At 38.3% G+C, this 17,486-nt stretch overlaps 1 protein-coding gene across 1 annotated transcript; it reads left to right on the top strand.

Annotated features, from left to right (window-relative positions):
* The first annotated feature begins 5,193 nt into the window (after window positions 1-5,193).
* amotl2b (angiomotin like 2b) lies at window positions 5,194-12,434 on the top strand. The gene is made up of 10 exons (XM_057334896.1): window positions 5,194-5,497; window positions 6,350-7,102; window positions 7,402-7,576; window positions 8,479-8,680; window positions 9,552-9,847; window positions 9,934-10,118; window positions 10,211-10,312; window positions 10,426-10,571; window positions 10,923-11,051; window positions 11,302-12,434. Exons 2-10 carry the CDS (start codon window positions 6,390-6,392, stop codon window positions 11,385-11,387), a joined length of 2,034 nt encoding a protein of 677 aa, XP_057190879.1. The 5' UTR covers window positions 5,194-5,497; window positions 6,350-6,389; the 3' UTR covers window positions 11,388-12,434.
* Window positions 12,435-17,486: the final 5,052 nt, after the last annotated feature.

Raw genomic sequence — 17,486 nt, forward strand, 5'->3', positions numbered from 1 at the left:
GCTCTGTTATCATTTTGCTCCCTGATTCACCTGGTGTGGCTTGTATCCAGCCCCATTCCATTCATAATTACTGAAATACAACATATTGCACAGTTCTACAAATCCATTCCAGCTGGAAAGATCATTATTGGCACATCCGAGGCACAACAGTGTGGAAAACCCAAGCTACCTTAACCAAAAGCATGCAAACTCTTCTCCTGCTCTGCCATTTACTGTAAATAATGTCAACTTCACCTGTTTTCAATTAGTTTGTAACCCCACGACCAAACTATCTGTTGAAATGACAAAGTGAAGATAAATTGAAATGCATAACAGTAATCCCAGTATGAGCTGGATTGTATCTCATCTCTGACAAATATTGTGCAAGTCTGCACAGAGGAATGTGAATAGAGCTATAAAAGGTTAAGAGGAGAGTATTCCGCATAGCTTTAGATTAATGGTACCACAATTATTTTAAAACAAACACTTTTATTATCAGCAACTTCATACTTGTAATGTTTAGCGTACTAGTCATGTGTTTGTTCAAGATAAGCACGGAGGTGGTATTTTTTACTTTGCATATAACTGTTTTTAATGCTTTGACAGTTCAACACACTCCAAATAGGTTGTTGCTGTTTTATTTTCTTGTTTATTTTGGTCTGGTGTATGTCAGGATCTTGGCCTGTTTTTTGTTTGTTTGTTTATTTAGTTCAAAGAAAGATTTGACAGTGATGACTGGTGATAATCTTTGAAAGGAACATTACTATTATTATGACTGTGGATACTTTTCCAAAGTTTTTGTTCTCCTTGTGCTCACCGGATGCACTATGTGCATTTCCTGAGATATCCTGTCGGTCGTGACCCTCACATTCCACTCATAATTCCCATGCTATTGCTGTCAAACATTCCATCACTCAAAGTGAATATTCGTGCCAACGAAACATTTGAATTGTCTTCGGGTCAATGTATGTAAGATTGTACTGATGTTATCAACTTGTCACCGGTTTTGTTGTAAAGAGGATGTATCAATAATTGTGCTCTCTGTGAAGGGAATTATGTTGCGCACCTATATCCGCGTTCAGTTTCCTATGGACTTATTTCCGCTTCAAAATAAATGTCTGTTTCTCTTCCGTGCTCCCAATGTAACCTTTGTTACATAATTGCACGTTGAAGTCAATATCAATCTGCATGGCATGGCTGTATTTCTGCCTCTCATCCACTGAAGTGTAACAAACAGAGAACGAGCTGCCGCCTGCCTGCATGTAAACTGAGCCGATGCTCGTAAAACTTCCTCCAGTTGAATGGCATCTCCCATATGGAAAAAAGCTATATTTGGCCAAAAAGTCATGCACCACTTACACAATATAATACACTGTTATGAATCTTGATTCAGTGTCATGTTCAGATCTTCAGATAAACTCAGTTTATACAGTAATACCTATCTACTGTCTAGTACAAAAAAGTTATAATATAAGAAATATAAACAATATACAGTATACTGTATATACAATTTTGTGCCAGTATCTCACACGTTTTCAGGTGCTTGTGTTATTTTCAGCTAAAATGACTTGTATTCAAGGACATTTTTCCATGGTGGTGAGAAATAGCCTGTCTGTGAAGCTTCCACACAATGACTCTGTTTCAATGGGACAAAACACTATTTTAAGCTCACTCAGCTGACATAGTAAGAAATAAAGAGCTTATTCATGATGTTATTTTTGGTTTTTCGTTTAAGTTCGTATTGTGCTGACTGGTTTTACAACAAGGAACTTGAGTTGTGCTTGAGCATTCTGACATTCTGCCCTTACAAAACACTTACACCTATTATTACTTACCCACTGTCTTATCAGCATTTTGGGTGCCATTAAAAATAACAATATAGCCAATGCCGAATGTGAATGTTGTTATGACCAATGTAATTCCAATGCCATTTACACTCCCCCTCCTTTTTTGAGTACATTCCTGAAAAGCAACTGGTCATTGTAAAATGTTTGCAGTTTGTGATCCTGTAGCATGACTGTCATATGAATCTCTTTTTTAAATAAACGTAAAATAAAAAAACGTTTGCATGAAATTCTAGAGAAGGTCACATATCTAAGCCTGTTCTATTTTATATGTGTATATCCTCGTTCTCCACCACCTTGGTGGGGAAAACCGCTGAGTGTGAGCTATGTGCTGGATCAGCAGTAGCAGGGGCAGCTATTTGCTTAGGGGCACAACGGTTAGCCGGTTAAAACAGGGATTCAAATGAATAAGCGGCATTCTCCTGGTTTAGTGGAAATCTATCTAGGGGATCTTTACAAACTCCATCTCTAATCATGTTGAATCGCCTGTTGTTTTCAATGTTCTTTATTGACCCAAAACCATTTCATGAACAAATGCGATGTTCCTGCAAAAATGTTGAGTAGTTCATGCATTTCCAAAAATGTAGTGATATGCAATGACATGTTATGAGAACAATCTGAGCACACCGGTAAAGAGGAATGTAAATTAAGCTCATTATCTCTATTGACACCATGGAATGTAAAGAATGGAATTGTGAGCAAGAAAACAACATACAGATGATTTTCACTGTTTCATGGCCCAGATCCACAGAGCCACCATAAACTGTCAGTCTTGGGTAAAGTAATAACAGATCTTTTCAGTTTTATATTCAAAGCACAACATCTTCTCAAACAAGGCTACTGTTGGAAGTGCACAGATAGTATTTGTGACTTATGTATTGCAATAAGGTAATGTGGACAGTGCCGATGGGTTTCATGAAGAGTCATGTGTAGTATTTATTTCTCTTTCTCTCTGAATTGCACACACACCACAGGTCCTTCCTCTCACCTACCCACAGCCACAGAGGAAAACTACCTGCTGAAGAGTAACCATACTATACTGTATATTACATGCATGCTATAGAGAGTCAACTCGCAACAAAATAAATAAATAAGTGGACATATAAACAAGCAGCATAAACAGTATTTATTTGGGCAGATTGAGATTATTTTATTATTTGTCCAATTCATGTAATATGCTGGTTAATACACTGAATTTAAAAAAAGACTGTTGAGATTGCTTTTCTTAGAGACATTCCCTCTATTTACGTGCCTAAGGCTTGTTTAGCAATTAAATACAGTTTTGGTGTTTATGTGTAAAGAAAGTGGCCCGGAGCAGTGCTGGTCCACAAACAACTATAGGCCATTGTGTCCCATCTCAGTGAGTCATGCTTCAATCACCTCTTAAATCACAAATGTGCCATGAAAATATGCTTGGCCATTCTCAACAAATAAAGGCAGAATTGTGATGAGAATAGAGAATCCATTCTTGTACCAGTGCCTGCTTTAGACGACTCAAAATAACCACAACTGATGCCTTTTGTGCTCAATGTAATTCTGTCCGTTTTTTCTCCTCTTAGTTGTTTTCTTTTCTCAGTGCTCAAGTCTTGTGACTCTTCTAAAAAGATCTTCTAAGATATCAGGTTGAAAGCAGAAGGAATGAAGATATTTCGGTTTGGCCCACAGAGGGGCCTTCAGGGAGAAAGAGATAAACAGTGTGAGCGAGATAGAGAGAGAGAGAGAGAGAGAGAGAGAGTTCTGAGTGAATTCTCTCACTGCTCGGAGGTGCCTTCAAACTTCACTTTCTTCCAGATTCTCTCAGATTTGTAGAGACCTGCCAAAGACCGCTTCCTTTCCACACACCTGAAATCAAGCATTCACATGTCTACACGCCTGTTTCCCATTGAGTCACTGTCTGAGATGTAGTTGCGGAAATACCCTCCTATCAGTCTATTCAAGAGCAGAATGTGAATGCATTTCTCAATATCACAACACAGCCCCTAGTAAAAAAACAATTCATTTAAAATGCATTTATTTCATACTAAGTATAGTTTAAATGTATTAACATATTTACTGACATGAATTACTGATATAAAATTATAATTAAACTTTATTTGGAGTACTATTTATATACAAAGCACATTCTTCATATTAAGACTAAATAAAAATGTGTTCTAATGTCATTTTGATAAGGATTTTAAGTTATTTTTTAATAAAATGAATCTTTCAATCCAAGATATTTAAAGTGTACCTGAAGCATACTTGCAATAGTTCCAATTTAGCACAATCAAATACACTTAAATGTATCTTTAGTTGGACTTCAGCACTATTTCTGCACAATTAAAGTATATTAAGTATAAATTAGTTGTTCCAATTTAGCAGACTTTAAGTATACCAATTTAGGACCACAAATACAATCGCAGTGTATTTTCATTAAGAACATAAGATGTAAATGGATTTGGAATATACTTAGCATGAAATAAATGTATTTCAAATACATTTTAGTATATTTATTTTTCACTAGAGGCAGCAAATGAAATCTTCCTAGTTTTACTTTTAATTTGTGCTCGATCCCAACATACAGTTCCGCCCAACTGATTAAACACTTGGCACAGTGTGCTCTGTAAAATTCCACCCTTTCCCATGCGCTGTGGCTTTAGACAGGAGGAACCTGAGGATTCAGAACCACAAGGCTAGATAGGAACGTTACAGTACCACCCTGTCTGCTGTTGCAGGGTGTTACCTCACTGTTTCCTGTTGGCAAGCTGTTTTGGGCTATTGAAAAAAAAAGACGAATCAAATATTAAATCTCAATATGTTTGTTTAATGTTACATGTTTATATCATGAATGTTTTGTTTTATATCTCACAAACAATGAAACATTGGGAAGATCACCTTCAAGGTGTCAAAGCCTAGTTACACAGCCTGTGATCTGTGTGGAGGTGCTACAGGAATGTGTTTTGTTTACAAAGGCCCCTGACTTTGTTTGCTCTATATTGTGACATCAGGAAGTAGGTTATGCAGATAGACGAAAAAGAGAAAGAAAGCTTAGCTTTTTCATACTTGCTTAATTAAAAACACTTAAAAAAAATGTAAGTCACAGATAAAGATTTTATGACAGTTGAATGAATAAATGTTAAACCATTTAACATACACAAAGACATGCTGTGTATTTGGCGGGTATGCTTAAATACACATAGGCTGATCTTCTAACTCTTTGTTTTCTGTATCTTTGTGTCAACACGTTTGCATACTTTTCTACTCAGGTCACACCTTCTGACGTAAACCATTTTCTCTACTAAAATGACATCACCAATCAGACTCTGTGTTAATACATAGGCTATGCTATGCATGCATTTTGTGTAACTATAACATCGGGGCTGTTCTTTTAAATGACATGGTTTTCTACGAAAATGAGGGTAATATCTCACGGTGGACGCAGGTCGAACTGCAGCTGCTCACTCTCTCTCCGTCCCCCCTCTTCACTTTTGATCCCTGAGCTCAGAAATTCCGATCATTCCAGGCGCGCTCAGTTATTTATGAGCACAGCGCGCGCCTACCAGCTCACAACCCAGCCAGACCTAAACGCGCAAACATATAAACTATGAGATAAACCATACACGGACCATTTCAGTGCGATTACTGGGACTATTATAAATGCCATTAAGGGAATCGGTGTGGAATGAAAGTATTTGGTAAGTTGGTTTTCTATTTACTCAACATTATATGGATTGTTTGGGGAAATAGAAAATGCTTCCGCTAATGCTAGAACACATTCGGCCAGAAAACCTTTAAATGTAATTGGGGATCAATCCGAGTCAGTACAAGTAAAATACATTGTTGATTAACGATTTGTTGGCAAGTAAAATTGTTTTGGGGTAATGGCGTTCTTTAAAATAGCTGGGGAACTGCGCGAAACGTTTGGTTACGCGAATATCCCCGTTGCTTTTGTTAACGCTCTGCTTGTGTTTAAAGGGATAGTTCACTCAAATGAAAATTCTGTCATCATTTACTCACCATCAGATTGTTCCAAACCTCTATAAATTTCTTTGTTCTGCTAAACACAAAGGCGGCTATTTGGAAGAATGTCCAGTAACCAAACAGATCTCATCCCCCATTGACTCCCGTAGTATTTATTTTCTCTACTATGGCAGTAAATGGGGGGGGGGGGGGTGAGATCTCTTTGGTTACTGACATTCTTCCAAATATCTTCCTTTGTGTTCAGCAGAACAAAGAAAATGACAGATTTTCATTTTTCACTTTAAGGGCTAGCGTGAACAATTTACATGCTTGTATTATTTATAATAATGTAATATTACATCATTTTTGTGGATTTTTAAACAATTTTTGTATTACTAGTTTTGTATATTATTATTGTTTTTGGGGTTCGAGTACAGTCTGTTTAATTATATTAATGAATTGATCATTTATATCATTTAAACATATTCAAAAAAATATTATTTATTCATTTTACAAAGAACAGTTTGTTGTTAAATATTGCTGATCATAAAATAAAGACAGTTTGTTAAAACTCTCTTGCCCTGCAGGTCCAGTTCACAAACAAAATATTTGTCTTAATCAAATAAAATGAGAGGTGAAGACGCATCCGGCACTGTCCTGCACAGACTGATCCAAGAACAGCTTCGCTATGGAAACCCCACAGACGCGCACACACTCCTGGCCATCCAGCAGCAGGCCCTGCGACGGGGAGGAGGTGTTGAAGGTGGCAGCGTAGGAGCTTGTTCTCCCCAATCCTCATCCGAGAGCCTCAGTCAGGAGGAGCCCCAATCCCCTCAACTCTCTGCCCGTCAAGAGCCACAGGGTCAAGAGCACCAGGTTGACTTCCAGCACTCTGAGAACTACAAAACCTACCCGCACCATGCTGAGGAGCTGCCCACCTACGAACAAGCTAAAGCTCATTCCCAGTATTTGGCCTCACAGTGGTGCCAACCGCACAGGGTCTGCTCACTACAGGATGGTGTAAACAGCCAGAAACCTTTTGAGGAGGAAGGTACCTGGGATCCGAAACGAGGACACGCACGGTCACTCAGTGATCGACTTCTACAGCTTTCCATGGAGCGCAACGCTAGCAATTCAATTCCTGCAACTGCTTCTTCTGTTGGCTGCCCCTATAGTTTTCCACATGGATATCATTCAAACCAGCACTTAGCACATAGCCAGGGTTTGGATTACTATAAGCAGGGATCTCAAGTGCAGTCTCAAGGATTCATGCTTAGACAAGAGCTGGAGTATGAGCAGTACCACAAACCACCACCACCATTCCATTCTCACCACAACAGGTATGAGATACTAGAAGAATTGCTTACACGACACTTAACCACTCCACATACTTCACACACAGATACTTGAATGTAATTTGGTAATATTTAATCTTTTAACTCATTTTGGTGTGTACATTTCCCGCAGTTCTTACGTACTTTATAGTGTGTGTCATTATGACTAACAGTCTGTTGGCTGATACTATGCCTGAGTTTGCAATACGAGACATACCAATGTATTTTGTCACCAGATATGCTGTCACTGGCTGCCTCTAAGGTTTTTATCTAACAGGATGCTTTTTTACCTTGTGCCACTTTAGAAATATCCCACCTATGCAGTCACCAGACGCATGCCATGCATACTCCACGTCTCCCCCTGCGGGCAGGGAGGTGTCCGCTTGCAGCCGCGGTCAACTGGAAATGCTCATGCAGGAGAATAAGAGGCTGAGACAGGAGCTGGAGGGACACACTGAAAAGGCCCTTAAAATTCAGAAGGTAAAATTTGACTTTGAAATTGTTCAGCTAGATATAGTCAATTAGATATTTAGGTCAATAGGTTATTGCGGGCAGTGCTGCTTTTCTTTCAAACATTTCCATCACGGACTTTAGTTGTCCACAAAGGTAGAAGCAAAATATTTGGATGTCAGTATAAATGATAAACTATCAAATGACTCCTGCTGGTAAAAATATCTAGACAGAATAGGGTTATTCACAAGATTTTTAATTACCACTGGCTTGTGTCTAAGAGGCTGTAAAGTGTTTCCAGTAGATTACATCAGTGCGACTCAGCTCTTTCGCACTCTGATGGAATGATAATTATACAGGTTACCCATCAGGCTACTGCCTTGTGTAAACATACCTGAGGAGTCATGGTCTTTCCATATGGCCCCCTGAACAAAGTCTCTGTTCTCTGGTATGCTCAGACCCTTGCTGAAGGGTCTTGTAGCTTACGGTTGTTGAACACCTTAATATCAAATAAGTTTCTGAAAACGGTAGAGGGGAACAAAATTGATATTAAAGGGATAGTTCAACCAAAAATGAAAATTCAAGATTTCTTGGGCGCCATTGACTACCATAGTGGAAAAAGAAATTATAATTTTTTGTTCTGTTGAACACAAAAGAAAATATTTTGAAGAATTTAGGAAAACAAACAGTTCTGGGCCACTTTTGACAACCATTTTAATGGTGCCCCACAAATCTCAGTTGCTAACATTTTTACAAATCTTTTTCTTTGTGTTCAACAGAACAAAGAAATGTATACAGGGTTGGAACAACTTGAGTCATTTATGACAGAATTTTCACTTTTGGGTGAACTGTCCCTTTAAATGTGACGTCTCACAAGCAGAAGTGTTCAGATTATCTATTGTATAATTGTACTTATCTTATTTTTCTCACAGCTGGAACAAGAAATCCAGAGGATCTCAGAGGCCTATGACACATTGATGCAGGGCTGTGCTAAAAGAGAAACTCTGGAGCAAGCGTTACGGAACAAGCTCATGGGCGAAATCAAGAGACTGCAGCATTCAAACATTCAAGTGGCAAAAGAAGCCGAGGCTACAGACCACAACCAGCATGTTATCATCAAGCTCGTTTTGCAGAGTAAGTTCCCATAAGAAAGACAAATCACAGATGAGATCTCAATTAATTTTCCTAGACATCAATGAGAATAAATGGAGAACAAATGAACACTTTTGCTCTCTGGCATTCTCCATTTGAGTTTTAGATGCAAGTCTGCATTTAAAAGTCATTATAATTGTAGATTCCATGACCTCAAGCATTTCTCATCAAATTTACCCAAATCCAGATTATATTACCTCCACAATCTACATTCATTTTACACTTCCATACTCTTTATGTATTTGAACAATTGTCTCCTTTGTTCCTACTTTTATTTCTCTTGAACAATTTGAAACATCTTAGACCATAAGATACTTGAATAAAACATAACTGAGACCCCACCAAAGAGCAACTTCTGAGCAAAAACATTTTCCTCCCGGTTTATGAGACACAACCATCATCCTCATTGGTGGGAAACAATGGCAATAATCTGAAGCTCTCAGATGTGGGTCAAAGGGAGAGTGGGCTGCCTTTTCTCCTTCCCTCCGCATTCCTTAGCCGCTTGCGTAAGTGGGACGCTCTGGACTTTGTGATAGAATTCCTCTTGTTATGAGCAGGAAGTCAATGGGGAGTGGTGCTGGAGAGGGTCAACATAAACATTCCATCAGCATGTTTCTCACGTCCTCACAAATACCTCAGTGTTATGACTGTAGACAAGACGTGCTGTGACTTGATCATAGGCAACATTTAACTTGGAGACCTGTACTGTACCCACCACTTTATGAAATATCTCATCCTGACTCATCCAAATGTGCATTTATGCACTTATGTAACTTTGGTTATTCAAATTGTTTTCAAACTAGGATGGATTACATTTAGAAACATGAATCTAAAATCTCTGTTTCTCTGACAGATGAAGAACAGCAGCTTAAATGTGCACGTCTGGAGCAGGAGGTGCGGCATCTGCGAGATGAAGCCGAGCAGCATCTGCGCAGGAGTGAGTCTCTGGAGGCCACCCTTAGGTCCACGCAGACGCGCAGCCAGCAGCTGTGGACCGAGCTGCAGAGGAAGAACGCATACGTGGAGAAGGTTGAGCGTCTGCAGGGGGCTCTGGCTCAGCTGCAAGCAACTTGTGAGAAAAGAGAAGGCTTGGAAACGCGCCTGCGAACGCGGCTAGAGCAGGAACTGCGCAGCCTCCGAAATCAACAGGTACTAAGAAAAGCACACACACGCAAATTACACATAAAAAATCGGTTTGCTGGTCTTAACACTGGTTTGTTTTTCTTTGTCTACAGAGACAGCCTCAACAAATCAATGGAGCCCACATGAGCGTGTCCAATCTTCAGGAAATTCTGCTAGAGAAAGAAGAGCGTATTTTGTCCCTGGAGGCCGACAAGATGCGCTGGGAGCAGAAGTACTTGGAGGAAAAGACCATGAGGGAGTTTGCAATGGATGCGGCTGCAACCGCCGCAGCTCAGAGGTACAAACAAAGAGAAAGATGTTAACATCTCCATGTCGTTTTTTGTACAAACAAGTCCCTAACCACAAGGTTTATCTGTCAATACTTTGCAGAGACACAACTATCATCAACCATTCACCGTGCCATTCCTCAAATAGCAGTTTCAATGAGGAGCTGCCATCTTCTGAGCACAGGAACCAGGAGGTGGAGAACAGGTAAGAGAACTCACTCCGGTCATTAAAATGTCATTTCAGTTCAGCCTTAGTTTGCACCAGACACCACCTGTGTGTGCATAGTTTAAGGATGCATTTACCATTGATGTTTTTAGAATCCGTGCTCTGCATGCCCTGATCCTGGAGAAGGACACAGTGATTAACACGTTAAAGCGGAGGCTGGAGAAGGAGTCAGGATGCCTCCGGCCAGCCAGCTCTGAGCCCTCCATCAGCACCTCTCATCCCACTGGCCAGTGCAAAGGTCAGTATCTGAACGCTAACATTATTTTTGCTGGATCAGAACACAATTGTCATTCAATAAATGTGTATATATAAAGTAAATAATATGTTTTCCTGATTTGATTGTGATTTTAGATACCAATACAACTGTAGCGCTTCAAGCGGCATTTAACACATTTTAAAAGCATTATGCATATTTTATCCCAAAATCAATGTAAATGTTGTAAAAATCCATCACTTGCCATTTATAAATTATTTATTAATATTAATATTGTGATTATGAGCATTTGTAAAGCATCCGATCCTAGAATGACATCAGATTAGCTGAGCAGAATTAGGTATCTTGTAACAAGCTCTTATGGTTCTTTTCCAGGAAAGAGTCATTCAGATGACCAGACGTCTGGCACGTCACATTTCTCATGCTCGCATGTAACTACACCCGGACAGTCTGAGCCAGTGAAACACGCTACAGATCAAGATCACAGCATAGAGTCCAACCTCAGTGAGTACACAAACGCACAGCCACACGTACTGTATCGCTCAGTAGTGTATTATAGTGTATTGCCTTTATGTGTATATCGCTTCGTGACGTGTATGATTGGCAGAAGATCAATGATTGGGCTATTACATGTACCGCAGGGGTCATTGATTAACTTGGAAATCTCATTAGATGCTGCTGATTGGTTAACCTGACCCACGTTATCTACAGTATGCTTAATGCCTAAACATAAATATAATTTTCTTTTTAACAGAAGAAACACGGCAACGACCATCCTCTGTGGACCTTTTTAAAGGCTTGGATGATGTGGAGGCTGAAGCAGTGGAGATCTTCATATGATTGATAAAAGGTGGATCAGATGAGCTGGCGTGGGGAATAAATGCAAGACTCTACTGTGGTGAAAAGCAATTCTGGCTAAATAACCGCTGCTCAACGGTCTCCTGTGAAAGAGGGAGCTGTGCTCTCCTCACAAACTGAGGTGAATGGACCGCTTGAGCAGAAAATTGTTAAAAAGTGTTAAAAGTTTCAAGGCACAGTACATCTCCATTGTTGCATTTTGTAATTCGGCTGGATACGGCAGTGGACTTGATTTATTGGCTGCTGGTGATGATAATACTATGTTTTCAGTATTTATACGAATCCCGTACAGGAGAGTAGACACAAATGTATGAATTGTGTTTAGGACCTTCTGGGTATCTTTCTATAGCCTACCTCTTTTATCTGATAGGAAATCACCATTCCATTCTCCTTCCTCTGAGCAGACCTGTGGTAACTTCACCACATTCCAGTTCAATTGAATTCCTGAGGCTCTTGCATGTACTTTTCTACCCCGCCTTCACTGATTGTTATAAACGGTGAAACATTGTTCTCGTGTTTTTCTATTTATGGCCGCAACACCCTTCAGCGAGGTAATTATTTTACATTCTACAAGGCAGGAGTGGCCTTGTTGCATTTATAGGAATGGCACGCTTTATGTTGTCATGTGAAATAAAACGCATATTCATTTGTTTGTCCGAGTGAAAACTGATTGTACTATATTGTAACCTGCTTTCCTGTATTTTTCTTTGTTTAATGTTTGTGTTTTTACACTCTTAAAAGGCACATTTGCTGGTCAATGTGTTAAAGAGAGTATTTTATTGTGTTATAAACAGCTGCGTACTGGTCTTCACAGTTACTCTGTTTCAAAGTAAAATGTTAATATATTTTGTAAACTGAGAGATTATTTTGTGTTGTTGGAATGTAACGCTGAGGAACGGATGCCAAAGAGCATTTCAGTAATGTTGTGTGTTCGGAACACATGGCCAAAGGTTGACCTCTCCTATTTAAACCATTAAAGATGTGAATGCTCTGAAACATTTCATAAATCTACAATAAAGTTATTAATATATACAAATGACCGCCTCCACTAAAGTATGTGTCAAGCTGCCGGGAAATTTTTGTTGGTTCTAGCACGGACCATTTACCTGATAATATCTCACTTTTCACATTCTTCTTCGTGTTTTTCCTGCTGCTCACACACACACACATTCAGAGAAAGATGAGTAATTACAAATGAATGTAAGCTAAGAGCATTCCTGCGCTCATATTTCACCAGAGAAAACCTGACACTAGTTCACCTTTAGGGTCAAATTTGTTTTTCTGAGTGAACATCAGATAACAGACTCTAAGCTGACTTGATAACTAACATCTGAAAACTATCCAGCCTCCTATTCTACAAATATCCTAGAAATATCAACAAAGTCATACATGTACATGTACTCTCTAACACCGTATTGACACTCTGTGTTTCCAAATGCAGTACGACTCACTTTTAAATAACTGAATGGCATAAGAGTAATAAGAGGTATGTTAGACATGGCATTGTGTATGAGGAAGTTGTGTGTGATCTTCCTGTGAGTCAATTCTTCATTTAGTAGTTTGAAAACCTGATGGCTCAGACATAAACTACATAGAATTTGTTCTACTTTAAGTTAAGATATAAACCAAAATGTGCCTACAATGAATTTAAGAAAAATATAATATAGACTTACACATCCAAATTGGTTTGTGTTCCTGTGGACACACCTTTAACCAGATAAATAACAAAAATGTGTACATGTTTTGCCCTTAACACACTCACTGGGGAGAAACTAAGGAGCACTAGAGCAAAACATACACAAGAAAACATTGTGATAACCATTTAAAAAATGTCTTGAGGTTGATAAATGTATCTCAAGAATTCAGGCTTTAACAAGGTGGCCCAGGCATGAAAAGAGAGCGGAAGGGAGTTTAGATACACAATAAGTATTGTGAAAAGCACTAAACAAACTAAACTAACTCAAACAATAGAATGACTAGTAAACAATGGAATGAACAGGGAACAATGAACATCCTGATAATGTCTGATAAATATCTGGAGTAACCGTAATGCTTAAAACAGGCATGTTGCCCCTGCCACCAGACAATTTCTCTGAAATCACAAAAAATCTCGCTCTCTTTGTCTTTCCTGGAAGATTCAATGAACGGGTTTGTGACAAAACGCCATTTCAAACCAGAGAGATTCAAAACTGACCTCTTTTAATCTAGGACCAAAATACCATAAACCAAGACATACGCCTGGCCTGAAGTTAACTTTCAGTCTGTATTTGTTTATCGGTCTGGCTAGAAGCTAGTAATAATATAACTATTTATATTTTAATCAATGTATATTAATAGTAACTTATATTAATATTTTCTTATATGATGTGTTAAGTAATTTGTTAAATTTGATTGTATGTTAATTTTAGGGCTGTCAACGTTAACGCGTTAACGCATGCGATTAATTTTTTCAAATTAACGCGTCAGGAAATATTTATCGCAATTAACGCAACATCCGTTTGTTTTGACATCCTCGTTACATTATGTAATCACGCTCTTATTCGTGTACAGGCTTTTAAACCACTTAAGCGCGATTTAAAACAGTTGCTTTGACGCGTTCAATGAAGATAGACAGCTTCTAAACTGTGGGACGCGGCAAAACGCAACGCGAGGTCCAGTCTGGTGTAAACAGTCAAGGGCTGAAGGCTGCGTCGGTGAATCTCTGTCAGACAGCGCATCCGTGTTCAGTTCTCTTTCGTGCTTGAATGGATAAAACCACACAAGATTATGTCAGAAAGCCCGTTTTGCCTAGCATTTTCTTAAGCACAGACTTCAAAGTGTAAAATAAAATCTTAAATGAATGCAAAGAGTTGTGAAAATGGGAGTGCGGTGACAGTCAGATCTGCGTACTGAGACAGCTCTTAAAGGGGCCACGTTCTTAAACGTGTGCTGCTGTGACTCCTGTCACTAATGTTAATCAAAGAACAAACTAAAAGAAGAAATCAATGTGATTTTGTAACTTTAATGAGAATTCTTCTGCATTTAATTTATAACTTAGCATTAAAGACTGTAAAGTGTCCTTCAATTTCTGTATATTTCCTACATGAGCTCTCAATTATACTGTTGAATGGCTATAATTCATGTTAAAATAATCAATTTAATAGAGACATCAGTTACAATACTAATATCAAAATGTTAGCTTTCATAAAATGATGCTGTTAAAGAAATATGTTGTTTCTACATCAATTTGAAGATTATGTGAAATTATTAAAATGTAAAAGTATATTTTAAAATATAATTGTTATGTGCGATTAATCCGATTAATTTTTTTAATCGATTGACAGCAGTATTTAATTTAATTAATGGCAATGGCAATGGCATTTTATTTATTTAGCACTATTAATTTCAACCAGAGGTTGACCAATGTGCTTTAACATCAAAAGAGATAAAAAAAAGAGCATAAGAAGAATAATACAGTAAATATAAAGAATATAAAGATAACAATTAAATATAAAAAGCCTTATCAAAGAGATAGGTCTTTAGCCTAGTCTTAAAGGAAGACACAGATGGAGCCTTTTTTATTGTAATGGGCAGTGCATTCCAAAGTTGAGGGGCAACAAAAGAGAAGGCTCGGAAACCCCTGCGCTTTCGATTCATCTTGGGAATAGACAAAGTCAGATCGTTAGAAGACCGAAGAGATCTACAAGCCTTTCTCTCAACCAGTAGATCAGAAATGTAAGAGGGACCCAGACCATTTAGCGATTTAAAAACAATAAGCAAAATTTTAAAATCTTTCGCTCTAGCGCAGGCAGCCAATGCAGAGATCTTAACACAGGAGTGATATGAGAATTAAATCAACTATTTGTTGAATGGTTCGTGTAACTTTGTCACATTTACAGTTCTTCTACTGGTAACCCAGAATAATGCTAGCTAGACATACTTTTAACTTGTTGGCTAATGTAATTTACTGATTTCTTTTGCTTGTTTTCAGAAATAATCTACAGGTGACTCTATTCTTTGCGGATGTGTACCGGAAGTTAAGTTTTGGCCACAAAAGTCTAGTAACGTCAGTAACGTTTGTTTATGTTGTTGCTTTGAAACCATCTATAAGGTCATACTAGAACAAAGATGAAATATTATTACACACTAAGATGATGGATTATCATGTCCTAAACTCAGTATAAGAACTCAAAGTACAGTTTATAAATATTAATCATCAAAAGAAAGACAAAAATACAAAGCAGCTTGTTGCGATCATGACCCTGGTCTGCAAATAATATTCATATGTGATTTCAATATTTGCCACAAACCATCTTTCACCCAAGCTAATACAATGATGACATACACTGGATGTTAATCCATAAACAAGCACTAAATTGGCTCCAGGTGAACTTATGTAAGCAGAAAAAGCCTCTCAGAAGGAATGAAAAGATTTAGATTTTTTATTGCTGTTACAAGCTATATGGGAACTGGGAAACAAGTGCGCTGCAATTAATCTTGTTTATAAGCGAAGTGGAAGTCTTATTCTCCCTCACAGACTTAACTTTAAAATTTTGCCAACATTCCTTTGACTTTGAGTTCTTGGACAAAATAGAGAACTGGCAAGCCTTTACATTTTATATGTTTAGCAGATCCTTTTACCCAAAGCATCATGCAGTGCATTTAAACCTTTTATCAATACACACATGCTCAGGGAATCAAACCATTGACCTTGTTTGGTGCAATATGAGTTGATGGTGCAATATGCTCTATATGCCAGTTAAGGTAGGGTCAAAGAGCACATTCCTGCATCTTGCAAACCAGAAGAATTTAGAAATATTGACGCTTGTCAACAAACAACCGGATTAGGTGTTACGCAACTACAACAGTCTGAATTTTAGGTCATGATCGAACCAAGAACAAACCAAAGTGGAAAACCAGCTTCATTTTAATATTATTAGCACCATAAAATAAAGAGTTCATTACTCAAAAGCAAAATCCTTCTGCTCCTCTCTTAAATTCTTTTAATAAATGTTCTATTCATTGTCTGGCAAATGCTGGCAGGGTGTTTTGTTCTCCCAGAGTAAATCGACTACCTCTCCCGAACACATTTCCAGTATTGATTGATGACTGATGGCGTAACCTTCAATACTTGGACTCTCTCTGGATTATTGATTTGAACCAGGCCGCAAGGGAAATAAATTAAAGCAAGCCTCACTTCATATTTTCTAAAACTATGCCATAACCTAAAACATATCTCATGGCTACAATGCTGTAAATGCGATGATGAACAGTGGCTACACAAACCCATCCGTGACTAAATCTCTCTCTCTCTTTATATGGTTGGAAATCAGTATCTAAATGCAAATCACTGGCTGCATTTTTAGAGTTGTTTTTTATAGCCTCAGTACTTGGTCATGATTGACTTTGCTGGGCTCTTTATTTAGAAAAATACATTAATGCATTCCTGATCAATTAAATGGCATGGGAAAGTAACACAATACACGAATGGGCAACTCAATGTAACCAAAAAAACTGCATGTATGAGCCTCAATGCAAACTGCTACTGTTTAATTATATGGAGAAATAAATCAAATGAATATTTATCAACCACATCTTATGAAGGCTGTTGACTGATCTAAAGTTCAAACTGCTCTAAAGCTCAAGAAAATATTACGCATGTAACAAAGACCCCAATGTATGAGCATAGCATTCACCAGGGTTCACTGTGAAAAACAGTTTCAGTTCCAGACTTGTTTCAGATGTCAGCCTGGGTTAGAGGCACTCAATAACGTCATGGCACCAAGAACATGTTTTCAATAACATGGACCTCATGCCAGGAAGACAAAATTAGGTTCACAGCTATATAGAAATGAATACATTTCTTAGGGATGACGAGATGGTTTTGCTCTTTACACAATAAAGTGTTGTGCTTCTGACTCACCTGTTGATCCTCCCAGGCACATTTCGGGGCTACCCAGGGCCCTGTGTTATGGTTATAGTGAGCACATGGCAAAGAGTGTGTCAGCACCCAAAATCGTGATTTACACTCGAATACCACGATTGCTGTGGTGGATCCATGTTGGATTTTCCAGTTTTAGCACAAGGCTTTCTTTCTTTTTT

Source organism: Triplophysa rosa, linkage group LG5, assembly GCF_024868665.1.
Source record: "Triplophysa rosa linkage group LG5, Trosa_1v2, whole genome shotgun sequence".
NCBI lineage: Eukaryota > Metazoa > Chordata > Actinopteri > Cypriniformes > Nemacheilidae > Triplophysa > Triplophysa rosa.